The following is a 16,711-nucleotide window of genomic DNA, read 5'->3' as shown; positions in this document are numbered from 1 at the left end:
GAGGTGCACTGTGGATATCGCCCACGCTAGTATCCACATCCACCGCAGCCCGTCAAGCCAACATTTCTGATAGCTTATAGCGAAGGCGCGTGCTGGTCAAGGCCTCACACGCGCTTCCTCCCTCGAATAAATCTCGTTGGTTCAGCCAAGCAGCCACAGTGCACCCAGCAGTCAGTGCGAACCTGGAGGATGTATACGGTGCAAAGCTCAAGCACCGAACACCCTTGCGCCAAACGAATTCGAAATGACCACCTACAGATCAAAGTTCGCCGCTTTTAAGCGATTGATCTTTGATCTGGTGATTTCATCAGAGTGTTTGAAGCCTATATACATACTGGCAGTACGCGCAGAAGCCTGCGATATATAAAAAAAGAAGTGAACCGTGCCTCTGTATGTCTCGGCCGGCTAATGCTGCTGCCACTTCCGTTCTATCCGTCTACCCCAGCTCGCGCCCCAGAGTGACGCATTGTCGATGGTTAATGCGCGCATGTGCTGTCTGATGCTATAGTTCATATAGCGCTACGTATAGATGTTAAAAAATGGTCTGGATACATTTGAACTGAATAAAACATTCAGTCATTGATTCATATTGAGGCGTGAGCACATCAAGAATTTTACCAGATTGTAGCTGCCAGGAGAACAGGTAGTACCCATGTATAGAAAATGAAACATTTTATTTTTACCACCACCAACACGCTATCAGAGTCCTTGGCACAGAGACTGCTTAAATACATTCGCAGCGATATGCAAAAACCGTGGTCGTCGTAGTTACAAGTTGTTAAAGGGACACTAAAGCGAAACAATAAATCAGTTTAGAATAATGAAGCATTGCTTGAAAACCCTTCAGGCAGTCATTTCAAAAAAGTAGTTTGATTATTAGATGAGAAAATGTAGGTCCAAGTATCAGTATTTGAATTTTGCGCCGAAACCCCAGCGCCGGTACGTCAGCGTGACGTCAGGGATTCCAAAGTATGTTTTCGCAATTCGGCCGCGTTGGCTGAATAAAGGTTCCCGAAACTTGCCATGTTTAATATTTGGTTCCTTTAGAACACAATGTAGTCAATCTGTACCGCTATATATAATTAATACGCCCTAGAAGATGCTATCAAAATCCAAGACGTCACAGCCCCCAGCTGCGGGAACTTAGGTAGGCGTCGCCACCCGTATTTCGTTCTTGCGCTTTTTCTGGCTTACCAAACGTCTTATCGTTGTAAGAGGGGTGTTTTTGGTGTTGTAGAACGGTAATCTACTGATGGCAGAAGAAATCATTTCTCACTTTAGTGTCCCTTTAAAGTCGCAGGCGAAGTCGACCACGCAGAGTTAGCGCCGGGAGGCGTTCCACCCGAGTCACGCTGACAAGCGTGAAGCAATTTACACCACTGAACAAACACAGCGGTGCGCTACAGATGCATTTAGCTATGCATACGCTGAGGACGAAGCGTTCAAGAAGCTCAGTTATACGTTGGCAAGAAAGAAACGTTCTCGCTTCTTGGAACCCAGCTTGCATGGCTGATTGGTGAAGCACGCGTAGGACACCACGCGAAGTTCAGTGCGTCTTTGCATTTAAAGTTGCGCGCGATGACTTGCGCAATAATTTTCTCCGTTCTCCCCCGCACGCTCTTACATACCCCCGACTTTTTTTTTTCCTTATTACAGCGAAGAAAAGGGGTGCTATAGTGGGCCATCCATTCCAACGCTTTCCAGTGGGTCAATCTCTCCACTGATTTTGCTTGGGGCTGGGAGTCCGTGCCCTGCTCTAACGGTCGGTCCCTAACGCCGGTGGCTAATAAGCGTCTTTACATTATGATTGGTTGATTTGCGCAGTTTAACGTCCCAAAGAAATACATGGGTTATGAGAGACGCCGTATAATAGGGGCTTTCGGACCACTTTTGACCGCATGTGGTTTGAACCTGCGACCACGGATACTCAGCAGCTGAACACCATATTCTCACGCATACATCATATTACTTATTGCCGGTGAACGTTTTTCACCGTATTGTCACTGTAATAAACTTTTCACCTCGGGCCAAGACGCGCCTACTGCATCCCAAATTTCTTTATCTTGTCGCCTATTCTGTAGCGAAATGGTCTTGGGTAATCAAATTGCCCTTGCGACGGGAATACATTATATAATGTATGTGAGCACCGGTGAATACCTTGGAATGTACGGTGAGACATGTATGTAAATAGAGGACGAATCTAACCCGTGAGGTTGACCGGCGACCGATGACTGTGCTCAGCGTTAACGTTGTGCTTTGAGCGTTGCTCATTTTCCTCTGGGTACAAATTCGCCCAGATAGAGAGTTAAATTCTTAACTCACGCTTTGGGGCAAGTGTTTGCTTCTTCACTGTTACTGAAACGTGACAAAATTCACTAAACAACCGCGGCGTTCCTTTCTTTCTTGTTATCTTTTTTCTACCTCTCCATCACTCACGTCCCACGAAACGGCACATACAAACGAACGAATGCCCGCCGGCGTTCCCCGAGCAACAGAAACAACGGAAAGTCTTTTTGGACACCCGTGCCTCCGGCACCCCCGCCGCGCCCGTTTCCTTCAATGTTTCTCCTTACATATCTTCCCTCCCCCATCTCGACGACCGCGTGAGTCGGAGTCGGATGGAGAGGAGGAGGCGCCCGCCCCCTTTCCACTCCGGCGCCCCGGCTCCACAGCCGCGGTCTCGCAGAGCAGTCGGCCCCGGGCGGGACGCCGGAGCGGATGCTCGACCCGCGCGCGTGTGTCTTCTCCCCAAGCCTTGCGCGCTCTCCGCTCACACGCCCGCATGTCGTAAAGCGCGGCCTCCACCGACGCGGTGCCAACGCAATGTCGCGTCCTCGTTCGGCGATGGAGAAATGCTAGTCGAGTGCGGACATGGAATAACGACACGAAGACGGTCTCCGGCGACGCCGAATAGTACCCCGGTGATGTGAATGGATGCCACTGGCGGCGGAACCACCGACGACGGGCCTTGTGGTTGCTGAAGAAAGCATCTATACTCCGCTTATAGGTAGGAGCGTGTTTTCTCTTCATCGTGGGGATAAGGAGAACAATGGTATCTAGGGTTTACGCGAGGACCTGAATCTTCCAGGCGGGATGCAGCACGTGAATCGTGCGTGGGGTAAGCTGGAGACTGGCGTCGACCTCAGAAGTGCTGCTGATGCTTAGATGAAGTGCAGGATAACACAAAGGCTAAAGATTAGTCGGAATTACGATACTTGACGATTCGACCAATCAATTAGTTCGTCAATATGCGCTTAGTTAATACAAGTGGCTGAATTAATGTGAAGCGAGCGTTTACGTTTAGTGTTGTTGCCGCTGCCTGCTAGGGAATGATTATTAGCGCTCGAGTAAGCTGCCTTTGTCGAGCTGCGGGTTATAGGTTTAGTTCACTACGAAAGCAAAATAAGCAGCGGGCTTGCTCTTTGTCCGAATGACCGTCAGCGGAAGGCTAACTGATGTCTTAATAGACTCCGGGGCCTCAGTCTTCTTGCAATGCGCTATACATGCCAATCGCTACAATCGATTGATCAGTGAATTGATCCATCCAAGGCTGGCCATTAATAAAGGCAGAAATCTTGATCATCGCCCTGCCTAAACCTCAACGAAAGCATCCACAGCCGCCAGAGGTTGAAGGACAAAGCATGCCATACCTGCACGGGTATACCGTTCATTTTGTTCCCGTTACGCGACAAGCTGTGCAAAGGCCGATAGTCTTTGCAAGGCTCAGCGTTTGAACTAATAATATCTCAGCCGGTATTCACACAGCAGTTCATACGGTAAACCGCTCCGTGTGATCAAGCATCGGCCAATCGCGATTGCGAACATGTCATCAGTGAAAGCGGCCGACCAATGACAAGCAGCTCTAAATAACAAAAATAGATGTAAATTTTGACATCGAAATAGTTGGTCTTCGTCAGAGACGAAATGCGAATGTCACCGACAAGATAGGTAGTATGGAAGAGGTAGACGATAAAATTGGGAGAGACCATGCGTCGTTAAAAGGACTTAACATTAGGCGCACATGTCCAGCCATGATAGTGGCAAGTGCAGAAAAGCGCGGAAGCGGTAATGAAGGAAAGTAAGTTATACGGAACAAAACTATTTGCTACCTTCACACCATCATCATCATTTATTCATCATTAATTTTCGCTTAAGGGTCGCAAGAGGAACAATGCATAAAATGGGAGGGGCAATTGTTAGTAACAAACAATGGCCGCTTACACGATCAGAAAAATGAACCCACATGACAAAAGAAACTGAAGTATGTGGATATAAGAGCAATAAAGTGACGGACGTATTACAAACAACAAGATTTCTCCAGTCACACAGCGGAGTTACGCAACAATAAGTATAGCGAGTAAAAGGAACATAAGCTGGAACATCAATAACGTCAACACCAATTCAGCAATATCATTATCAGCGCACCCACACAATAACACGTAGCGCGCAATCAGAATTAGGCACATTCCGTTAATGCAGCACGTATGCATTCAAACGTATACATTGAGTCTTTGGCAAACGTTTTGAAATCACTACATGGGTGACTACATAAAATTCACTGGCATCGGGAAATGTGTATAAGATATAATCGCATTGAGAACAGAAACGAGGTATAAATTTTACAGTAAATATCTGAAACACATAAATCGCATGACTCATTCCATGGTATCAAAATGCAAGAAAAATTTACACGTTTCACCGCGACATAACAAAACACCGCACACACTAAGAAATAGAATACACTGTAAAAGCTGCGCTATACGTAGAATACCGTCTCAGTTGGTTCAGCGTAATATGCTCTGCATCCAATTCGTGTTCATTGAAGTTGTCTAATATTGTAGAGATGCATGATGTATCATAGCGCATCTTCACCGTATTTAGTTTTGTTGGGATGCACTTCCTAATATTGGAAGTACGAATATTCTAAATACAATTCCCGAGGTACGAACATGCCGGAGTTGACATGCGGTTAGGCATGCGGCGCAGGGACCCACGCTTCCACATGACTAAGCATTACCGAATAGCTGACACCACCTTCATCTGGTAGTGCTATGGTAGTCTAAAAGGTTTCCCAGAAGATAGCATCCCGTTGCCTCACATAATCAACAGTGATCCAGCAAGGAAAGTCGCTAGAGCAAACGTTTCGACAACGGGACGTGTCACCGTCGTAACTTCGACTCCAGCGACATCTCTTGTTCGACAAAGTTGATCCTCTTATTGAGCAGTTTAGTCTTGTTTGATTTTGCCTCACGCGAGCATCTCGCTACACTCATATTTATTCGGAATATAGTCGGGAACGCGCAACATTGGGATAATCAACGCGTTATCATAGTGGCGATAAGCATACGTGTCGCAAGTCTCCGGGTCTTAGAGTTTCAAGAAGATATTAAATGCAAGGTATGCAGTAGCAAAAGGTAGCGAGTCGTTCATAAATTGGTAGTAATAGCTGATGTGCTCGGCGCAGGAATGACAGTTGATTGTGACGTTACAACTATAGCACGAGGCCTGACTTCCAAATATCGCTTATAAGCGCATGACACAGATATTGCAAAGACAGAACGCACATAATCCGAAACAAAATGTGCAACCATGTTTCTTAATAGGCATAAACGTCTAAAGATACAGCACCATTACACAGTGTTTTAAATAATTGGGGGGAACCATCTCCCGACGGCTGTCGACGGTAATGCGTTAAGCATTGAATCATTATAGAGACATGACGTATTGCCACCGTCGAAATGAGTTATGTACGAGGTGTGTGCTGCAACGGCACTCCTCTTTCGCGCTTCTCTAATAGAGTTCTACTGTATATGTCACCAAAGGTAGCACAGTTGCACGTTAGGTCTGCCATCTTGCTCGCTTAAGCATCCATGCTATGCTAGAAAGCCACTCTTCCTGACTGCAGGAGAGGCGCCCGGGCCAGCGGCGACGGTGCGCTCGCGTTCATTTCACGTCGTTGCCAATAGCAACACTGTTGTTTCAAATTTAGAATAAGAAATCTTGGGCAAACAACGACTCCCCCCCCCCCCCCTAAAGAAAAAAAAAAACAAGCGCTACAAGCTTGCTGTGATTTGTATTTGACCGATGGTCAAAACGACGAGGACTATGATTAGATCAAGGCAGATCGCGCGCAATAGATGCGCGCGATCATGAGTTGGACTAAATATTAATATATTTAGTAGCTGCCAGTAGTAGCGACTAAATATATTAGTATTGGTATGCCAGTAGTGCCAGTAGTAGCTGATTTAGCTGCCATGCTAAATCTGTGGGGTGCATCTTTGCATATCGACATGTGCAAGTTCTTATATGTTTATGGTGGCCAATCCGCGCCTGGTAACGACTGTTGCAATAACAGCGCTTGGCGCAAGACGTGCGTACATGTACTAAAACTGTCCAGAATGTTGTTGCCAATTCTACATCGGATCAATTCAAATCAGATTGTGTTCTGAACGCGAATGGTGGTGCACATTCTGAAACGTGCTGGAATGTACGAATCATCTATAAATAGCCAACGGAATCTACCAGTGTGTCGGTTACTTACAACCACCGACTATGCTCGCTGCGCATTTGGCACTTGTTTTTGTGGCATAATTTCGCCACATCAAGTTATATGGGTGTCACTCGGTGCAGTTTCTATCGCGATTGGCTCCTATGCGCAAGCTGCAGGAAGGAGTCAATCGAGGTCAAGAATTTCGACCCGGATCGAGGATACTGTCGCAATCGAAAGAGCCGTCTGACTCCGGTAATAAATTTGTGACTGAGTTTTGGCCCTGCCTTGTTCTTTACCGTCACGGCAATGTGACGCAGGCTAGGTAAGCACCCGATTGGGAAATTCTGCAGCATGGCGTCAAGCCGGGTCGTTAAACATGAATTGTCTTTGATCCAAGAAATGCTCACAGCACCGCTATATCTATATTATCTTCATGATATACGTGATGCATGCTACTTTAATCGAGCGACTTAATTAGCGTGTAAAATAAGAAGTAACTGCATGGGGACGTTTGAAACATAAGCAGGCATATATTGTCGATCTTTACCGAATAAAGAGTTCTGATACATATGGGCAGCTGGGTGCCGTTCGCGAGTAATCACAATTGTTTGATCGGGAAGAGCGACCCAGTTGCCTACATGCAGCAGCCACTGAAAACAGCACGACGGAGACGGATCTTTCACGCGGAATCGAGAATAATGCCCTACCATTTTCTGCCCGGTTTTAGCAATTTGTTGCTACTTAGCAAATTGCCCAGTGGCGCGGGAAAGCACCGACCGACCTTTAAAAAGATCGCAATAGCGAATCCAGTACAGGCTCCAAAACACGCACGATCCCGCTTCACTGCCAGCTGAACAGACTACGAAATGGCGGTTCGCCCAGCTTCAGCGTCAGCGGCGCAGCCGTGAAGTTGGCTTTTCTACAAGGAGGATGCTTTCTGCGCATGTGACTACGTCTGGCGAATAGCGGCGCGAGCGGCGAGTTCAATCAGGCGCGCAATTCTGACTCCCTAAAGGGAGCCAATAGAGCATCTCTACTCCCTGAGAACACTCGGCGCCATCTAGCGCCGCCGCCTCGAAGCCTGCACGTGACCTCCGGAATGCATGGCGCGCCGATGCGCGGCAAACGTTTTGAAACGCGTTCAAATGACGAGTTACCATTCTGCTCTTTATGTATATGTATTTTTTTTTGTATCCTCGATGTTAATATTTCCCCCCCTACACTAATATGCCCCACACGGGCGCTGTAGATATTGTAAGCCTCCGCGACGAGAAGCGTGGCGCACCGCTGCCTGCTTACGCTGAGAAATGTTCTCTCGCCCCACAACCAGTCTCACACGCTCAGTGACCCGAATTGGCGAGAGCTTCGATGAAGAGCGGCATATGCCCATCGCATTCACGGCGCAGCTCGTTAAAGCATTGTCGAGAAAGACGCTCTCTGAAGAGCGACACATACGTACTCAGTGTATTTGTGGCGCAGCCTGCTAAAGAGTCTTGTTGTTGTCCTTGAGGAACCCTTGTGACGCGGGCTCGATTCCGCTCAGCACGGTAGAAATTTAAGGGGCCTTTTTCGTCACTGTAAACGGCGCTTTCTAAGTGGCACATGCCTAGCTAACCAAGTTTGTGTCAAAGTCGCGCATTGAAGAGCAGAAAAAAAAATACAGTAACCCAAGTTCCAAGTTAGCATCATAGAAGTTCATTGAATACCAGCACAGACCGATTGGCGTATGTCCCATGTTCCAAGTCGGCGTCAAGGATTTTCTTCGAACAGCGGTACCTGCCCAGTTTCGCACCTACAGTGACTCATGTCAGTGTGAAAGAGGTTCATTGAAGAGTGGCACATGCACACGCACTTATACATACTCAGTGACCCAATTTGTTCCGACGGTTGGTTTCGAATCCCGTTCCCTCAGCACAGCAGTAGGATACGCTGCCCATTCGACCGCGAAGTACTCAGTGACCAAGGTAGGCGGGAAAACGGAGATGCAAACATACACAGATAGATATTTCGCCCCCGGAAATTTCATGAAGTACCATAACAGGATGCTAACGCTTTAAACACCTGACTCTGTGGTCATTTTGTCATCACCATCCGTGTTCCGAAAGCGCAATCGCTTGCTTAGAGAAAGCAAGCGATGCCGGTACACTTACTCGAAGCAATCTCCGGAATTTGGTCACCACGACAAAGACTCCTCCTTAACATTGTGCATTCAGTCGTTGTCGCATTCCTGCTAATCTGTTAGGTAGTAGCGTAGCGAACAGACTGTTCGAAGCAATAATTGGCGCCTTGCATCTTGACAGTTTTTGTTTTTATGTGTAAAGCTAGCTTTCCCGCAAGATACTCTGCCAGCTGATGGCGTAACCATTGAGTACATTTTGAGCGTTTCATGAGACGAAAACTGTCGATATGGCTCGCGTAGTCAGACCACATGCAACAGCCAAATCCTAGCACGCACAGTTTGCACACCGTATTCATTGGAACGAAAAGCGGTGCCGTCATTAGTTGGGCAAATATGTAACGTGGCGAAGCGAACTTGAGAAATAGAAGAAAGAGGATAAACCACATCGCGTGTGCTCAAACCGCTACTGGAGAAGTTAAATATAATACCAAACCTGAGACATCATTCACTCCTAATGATGTTTGGAGATCTCATTTCTAACAGGGAAGACGTCGAGCGTGTTTGCACCCTAAAGCAACCATATAGACCAGCTCGGCTGGCCGGAGCTCTCTGAAGCGTACGTGATAAGAGTATGCCGAAACTAATGGAAGTTCCCCAACGTAAATGGAATCCTCTTGGTCGAATTCCGTGCTTTTTTTTGTGAGATATGTCACTCTGTACGCCCAATCATTAGGCAACCGGTTAACCGGCAGACTTCTACGATACCAGCTACATGCGCGTTCGTTCCTTCCTAATGTCCTGACAATATCGTTACTAATATGGACGAGATAGTTCAAGTGGCTGAGGAGTTCTATAGAGATTTATACAGTACCAGTGGCACCCACGACGATAGTGGAAGAGAGAATAGTCTAGAGGAATTCGAAATCCCACAGGTAACGCCAGAAGAAGTAAAGAAAGCCTTAGGAGCTATGCAAAGGGGGAAGGCAGCTGGGGAGGATCAGGTAACAGCAGATTTGTTGAAGGATGGTGGTCAGATTGTTCTAGAGAAACTGGCCACCCTGTATACGCAATGCCTCATAACCTCGAGCGTACCGGAATCTTGGAAGAACGCTAACATAATCCTAATCCATAAGAAAGGGGACGCCAAAGACTTGAAAAATTATAGACCGATCAGCTTACTGTCCGTTGCCTACAAAGCATTTACTAAGGTAATCGCAAATAGAATCAGGAACACCTTAGACTTCTGTCAACCAAAGGACCAGGCAGGATTCCGTAAAGGCTACTCAACAATAGACCATATTCACACTATCAATCAAGTGATAGAGAAATGTGCAGAATATAACCAACCCTTATATACAGCTTTCATTGATTACGAGAAAGCGTTTGATTCAGTCGAAACCTCAGCAGTCATGGAGGCATTACGGAATCAGGGTGTAGATGAGCCATATGTAAAAATACTGGAAGATATCTACAGCGGCTCCACAGCCACCGTAGTCCTCCACAAAGAAAGCAACAAAATCCCTATAAAGAAAGGCGTCAGACAGGGAGATACGATATCTCCAATGCTATTCACAGCATGTTTACAGGAGGTATTCAGAGGCCTGGAGTGGGAAGAATTGGGGATAAAAGTTGATGGAGAATACCTTAGCAACTTGCGATTCGCTGATGATATTGCCTTGCTTAGTAACTCAGGAGACCAATTGCAATGCATGCTCACTGACCTGGAGAGGCAAAGCAGAAGGGTGGGTCTGAAAATTAATCTGCAGAAAACTAAAGTACTGTTTAACAGTCTCGGAAGAGAACAGCAGTTTACGATAGGTAGCGAAACACTGGAAGTGGTAAGGGAATACATCTACTTAGGGCAGGTAGTGACCACGGATCCGGATCATGAGACTGAAATAACCAGAAGAATAAGAATGGGTTGGGGTGCGTTTGGCAGGCATTCTCAAATCATGAACAGTAGGTTGCCACTATCCTTCAAAAGGAAAGTGTACAACAGCTGTGTGTTACCAGTACTCACATATGGGGCAGAAACCTGGAGGCTTACGAAAAGGGTTCTGCTGAAATTGAGAACGACGCAACGAGCTATGGAAAGAAGAATGATGGGTGTAACGTTAAGGGATAAGAAAAGAGCAGATTGGGTGAGGCAACAAACGCGGGTAAACGACATCTTAGTTGAAATCAAGAAAAAGAAATGGGCATGGGCCGGACATGTAATGAGGAGGGAAGATAACCGATGGTCACTAAGAGCTACGGACTGGATTCCAAGAGAAGGGAAGCGTAGCAGGGGGCGGCAGAGAGTTAGGTGGGCAGATGACATTAAGACGTTTGCAGGGACAACATGGCCACAATTAGTACATGACCGGGGTAGTTGGAGAAGTATGGGAGAGGCCTTTGCCCTGCAGTGGGCGTAACTAGGCTGATGATGATGATGATGAAAATACAAAAATGTCCGTGTACTATGCATTCGGTGCACGTGGAAGAATCGCAGATGGTCTAACTTATTCCCCAGTCCCCCTCTACGCTGTGCCTCATAATCATATTCTTCTTTTGGCCATGTAAAGCCCCAGATTCTTTGTTTTTTCATTTCAGTTGCGATTTAGCGGTAAACGCTAAAGAAATGCGTTAGCATTACGCCCCACCTCATTGAGGTCCCGGATCCATTACTTAAACCGCGTTCACCACATTGCGAAGTGTTGTTCAGAAACTCATCTGACAGACGTCAAGACCAACTGGTCGCAGGTGGGATATGAACCCACGTCTTCGTATTACGCGTGCGATGCCGTTACTGATTGAGGTATACCGCGCCGCCGTTTTCCCGTCCACTTTTTGGGGTATCTACGTTTATTAAAAATTAAAATTAAATTATGGCGTTTTACGTGCCAAAACCACTTTCTGATCATGAGGCACGCCGTAGTGGAGGACTCCGGAAATTTCGACTACCTGGGGTTCTTTAACGTGCACCTAAATCTAAGTACACGGGTGTTTTCGCATTTCGCCCCCATCGAAATGTGGCCGCCGGACTACGTTTATCTACTAGAACTAACCCTGCATGGGAGAGTTAGCCGGCGTGATCACTGTTTGTTGGCTTCTTATGATATGATTAATAAATATCTGGCCCCTAGCTAGGTTACTATAGGCCCCTAGGCCTATAGGTTACTAAGTGTAATAGGGCTGACGTACCGTGACCTATATAACATATAAGCTAATGAAATTGGCGCACAGTAGCACTCGGTTCGAAAATATTTTCACGCATAGAGATCACAAAAAACGAAAAAAAAACGAAATGACGCGATCTGTACAGATTGAGCTTTCGACGCCTTCGGCGCGGCGGGGATCCTAGATGAACAACAAAAATATAATACAAACACGAACAGTAGATGCCGCGCTAGTTATTTTTCTCTCGCGAGTGTAAGCATCGTGTTCGACGCGCCTCTTGAATATTCATGAGGCGGGCCGAAAGAGAAAAGCGTCCCAAGAAACAGGTCGCCCCTCTTTTCCTCCTCGTATGAGGGGGCGGCATAAAAGAGTGGGTGAAGCGCCTTTCTCTGTCGGCGACAGCTCGCTTGTTGTTCGATGCGACGGGAAGTGCTATAGCTATAGACCCTGCACGGTCGCGAGGCCTCGTCAACAGATCGATGCACGCGAACAGCGCCGCCGGGCACTCCATCATAGAGCGAATGCCAGCCAACCGTATACACGCACTCTCCCAAGTCCGGTGTCGTCAAGCCGTCGGCGTCCGCTTCACACCTAAGCCTCCGGGCTGGCATGACCCGCTTTTCCGTGCAATGCTGTACACTATAGCTGGGTCGCGACAAAGGCCAGGCCTAATTCGCGCGCAGTGCATCGGACGGGGATCAAAGGCCCTCCCCCGAGGGTTCGGCGAATGCCAGCTTGTTCTTGAGGGTCTGCTCGGACTTCGAAGGGCAGGGCCTCTCGAAGAAGAAAGAAGGATGTTAAGGAAAAAAGGACTCGTAGCGTGAAGAGTAATATAGATGTAGAAGCATGCTGAGTGCCACACAGAGGAAAGGCCGAAGTGCCACTCAGATAGCCGTACGATACGCGTTGCCCGACGACAACGAGAAGGATGGCGACCAAGCGCTCGACTACGATATAACGACGACAAAGGTCAAAAAGAAAAAAAAAGAAAATAAACGGCGGCACAATGACGTTGTCCGCACAGTACCTCAGTAGCCGCAGGCTAGGGTCAAAGCCTGTGTGGGAACAGATCAATTTTTTTTAATACGTTATATTTAGGAGTCGTTGGCGACTTAAAACAGTGATGGCTGCTGTTTTTCACATAGAACAAACATATTTACTAAGAATGAAATAACAAGCCGGCACTGGACAAAATAAAGGTAACAAAAACGAAAAATTATTTTCTTTCTACCGGCTATCTTCTGCCAAGAAAACATGATGTTAATTATGATGATATCTGGATGAGGTGACCTTAAGCAGCTATCGCTGTAAGACATCTCTGCGTGAATATAGGAATAAAGACAAAACAATTGTAGTGAGGTGTGGTGAGTGTAGAAAAGCCTCGTCAGTCTGAGATTGCATCACGTGTGCGAGAGAGGCCTGCGACACCTCTGCGACAGGAGACGGTGGGTTTAGCGGCGAGAACTGCTATAGCCTCTCGCATCCTCTCTACACTTTGCACCTGCCCTTCAAGCGAATATGAGCACTCCCTAAGGTGGCGCGCAGCCAGGAGAAATGCGTACACTCGCCACATAGCATGTATCGGGTGAAAAAAAAAAGAAGTTAAGCCCCAGTTAACCTCTAGGAATTTCTTTCACCATTGCGCATTAGTCGCCTTCAAGAGAGAACCTGAAGGGGAGCGGTGTCATGGCGTGAAGAAGAAAAGTACTGACTCTTGTAACTGCGCAGCGATATAATTAACATGAGAATGTGCTGCGCATTCGAGATGCACACCTAAAGTGACTAGGGTCATTGAGAATTAGACCGCCTTGGCAGCGCGAGACTGACGTCACAACGTGACCTCAAGTGGGGCCAGTTCTGTCTATATAAACTATGGCTTTTTTTTTCTTTTCAACCTTTAACCTTACGTGCCCGGCCGAGTTTCTCCGTCCTTTTTTTCTTCGTTCTCTCACTCACTCTCTCACGAATTTCTATGCAGCTAGCAATAATTACGCTTATGCGCGAAGAGAGCTCCAAGCTGAGCGATCCCATTAGGTGTTGGCCATTCACAGGGAGAAATCACGCAAGTAACATCCCAAACAACGTGTTATCACCTGACCACAAAAAGTGGAAACTTGAGTCAGCCTTCTCGCCTACCACCTCATCAAAATAGAGAGAGGCAAACATATTGAAAAGATGGCTCGAGGTCCACATGTAGAAATGAGCAAGCGGAAAGGAAATCGGGCTATGTGTGTGACTCACTGGAAACCTCAAATGCAAACCTCTATAACATACATATTAGCATGTGGCCGTACCCAGTCCTTAAATCATGCGTTCACTAATACTTGTATCAAAACAGTTAAAGATTTATTCAGCAGCGGTATAGGCAAAGTAGAACACTACATGCTACGTGGACCCAATGTTGGACGCAATGTACGAAAAAATAGCACACATGAGGACACAGCGAAGAGCTTCTTAAGCGCCGTATTAAATTCAGTCCTCACAAAAGCACAATTGTGGTAGCATAGCCTGTCGTCAAACTCACACTTAAAGCGAATGCGTGTGGTTGATATGTGCCTGTAACAAATAACATTCGCACTTTGTGCCTTGGCACTGAAGAATCTACAAAGCGAAGTAGGCTACGCAAGTTAGACTGTTGATGGAGAAATTCGAACTTCTCATCTCTCTTTCTCTTTCTCTCTCTATGGTCTTAACAACTGCAGAATCCTTAGAGAAGGTTTCTCTGGTGTACTGTATTGTGTTGGGTGTGAAGATATATATCACGCACACACAGTAAGAAAGGCAAACAAGAAAATATCTATGATAGGCTGACTGCATGACGCCACAAGGGGCACAACGTCTATAGCTTTCTTTGTAGAGGCCTTCAACGTTCGAGGGGTTCGAAGTCAGTAGTGTTGTTGCTTCGAATGTGGGGTCTGACGTCCGACCCCTTTAGAAGACCATCAGAGAGGTTCCTCTGTCTGCCTCTTCCTGCCCTTGCCGTTATTGATCGAAACCACTTTTCGCTGCAGAGTCATTCATCTTCCCTAGATTGTCGCTCCCAGGAGATATCTTTTTCTTTATATATATATATATATATATATATATATATATATATATATATATATATATATATATATATATATATATATATATATATATATGTGTGTGTGTGTGTGTGTGTGTGTGTGTGTGTGTGTGTGTGTGTGTGTGTGTGTGTGTGTGTGTGTGTGTGTGTGTGTGTGTTGCTCTCCTTTCTTGCGACCGCTCCTTGTTTGTTTGTTTGTTTGTTTGCTTTTCTGTTGTTTTTTTCTCGTTTGTTTGTTTCGTTATCGTCCGTGTACATATACCAATGCACATTATGTTTTGTGCTCTTAGCGTATTTGGTCTCACGCCGAAACGGTTGCGATCATTCTTCATCGCCAGTCAGTTAGCGCGGCTCGTGTTAATGGCGCTGCGCTTCGCCATCGTTAACCGATTTGAGGGCAGTTAATGGTTGGCTTGAAACTCCGAAAAAAGTTATACGCGTACGCTTACACCAAAAAAAAGAAGGGGAAGCTCATTAGTTCATTACTACAGCCTAGTTAATGGGATGGGAGAAAGTTCAGCCTAAGTGGTATTTAGATTAAGCTGAAGGATGCTAAAATTATCTCGGAATGATGATAAGACTAAAAGCAGAGCTATATGCAAACAATTCAGCGATAAAGAAAAGAAAAAAACGCAAGTTGCGTTGTTGTCCTCATCTATCCTGCGTGACGTACTTTGTTATTCGTAAGATTCGAGCGTGCGAGTGTTTTGTGTTATGTCTAGCATCGCTTACAACAACTTAGTTTGTCAATCGATAGACATCAAGGCTGTTCAAATCGCGAAATTTCTGAGCACAAATGAATACCAACATTCGCGAAAAACTACCTTCGAATATCGAACATTTTCAACTTATAAACAAATTGAAATATATAGGTTGCGGTGTAAAAAAAAAAGGAGAAAAGGAAAAAACAAAAACAAAATAATTCTTGCATACTTACGCCATCTGATACATTTAATGTCGTTAAAAACTACTTGTCAGGTTAGCAGAGTTGCTTGTAAATGAAAGTCGATCGTATCTTGTGCACCATAGAACGACAGTAGTGAAGCAAAAGGACAGCAGGTGTAAGCACTCTGGTATAGTGTTGTGCTTGCTGAAGGGTCTACTATGCACACCATTATACAGCGCCTCACCTCGTTTTAAAAGAACGTGAACATCGTGAAATTGGCCTAAGCAGTTGCAACATTTTCGTAGGCTGCGCATAAGGTGAGTAACTGGAAACTGCTGTACAGAAGTGATCTCCTTCATGCGTTGGCTCAGGAACTACTGTGCATGAGCGACAACCGCGGTTCTCCTGCAGTAGAACCACACGACAGTCTCCACCTTGCATAGGTCTTTCTTTCCGTACTGCAACTGTTGTATACCTTACAGAACCCCGAACAGAAAAGTGTATATGACAACCTGGAAAGAAACGTTATAAATGCTTGAATCGAATCGCAAAAGTTATTCGAGTAGTATTAAACGTTCCGAATATTCCCACAGCTCTAGAAGGTATATGTATATATATATATATATATATATATATATATATATATATATATATATATATATATATATATAGAGAGAGAGAGAGAGAGAGAGAGAGAGAGAGATTGTGTACTGTTATATACAGGTCCATAGAGAGCACTGTAAATCCGTATTAGACCGCAACTTCAACGACTAGCCCCTTTAGAAATTACGACTTACGCCAAAACCACGATCTGATTACGAGGCACGCCGTAGTGGGGGACTCCGGATTAATTTTGACCACCTGGGATTCTTAACGCGCACCTGCATCTAAGTACATGCCTGTTTTTGCATTTCACCCCCATCGAAATGCGGCCGCCGTGGCGTGGTTTGATCCCGCGACCTCGTGCTTAGCAGCGTAACACCAATGCCA

At 46.0% G+C, this 16,711-nt stretch overlaps 1 protein-coding gene across 3 annotated transcripts in view; it reads left to right on the top strand.

Moving 5' to 3' along the window:
- LOC126521966 (uncharacterized) overlaps positions 1 to 16,711 on the top strand; it is a 183,154-nt gene that overhangs the window by 127,052 nt on the left and 39,391 nt on the right. For 2 of the 3 annotated variants that reach the window (XM_055066198.2, XM_050170726.3), the window contains exon 1: positions 2,704 to 3,007. The exons of the other annotated variant lie outside the window; for it this stretch is intronic. In XM_055066198.2, coding sequence (XP_054922173.2) covers positions 2,935 to 3,007 — 73 coding nt within the window. In that variant the 5' untranslated portion in view covers positions 2,704 to 2,934. Of the gene's footprint in view, positions 1 to 2,703; positions 3,008 to 16,711 lie in introns of those variants that run through there. 3 annotated transcript variants of the gene reach the window in all.

This window comes from Dermacentor andersoni, chromosome 6 (genome assembly GCF_023375885.2).
Source record: "Dermacentor andersoni chromosome 6, qqDerAnde1_hic_scaffold, whole genome shotgun sequence".
NCBI classification, from domain to species: domain Eukaryota; kingdom Metazoa; phylum Arthropoda; class Arachnida; order Ixodida; family Ixodidae; genus Dermacentor; species Dermacentor andersoni.
This window is presented reverse-complemented; position numbering and strand designations above follow the sequence as displayed.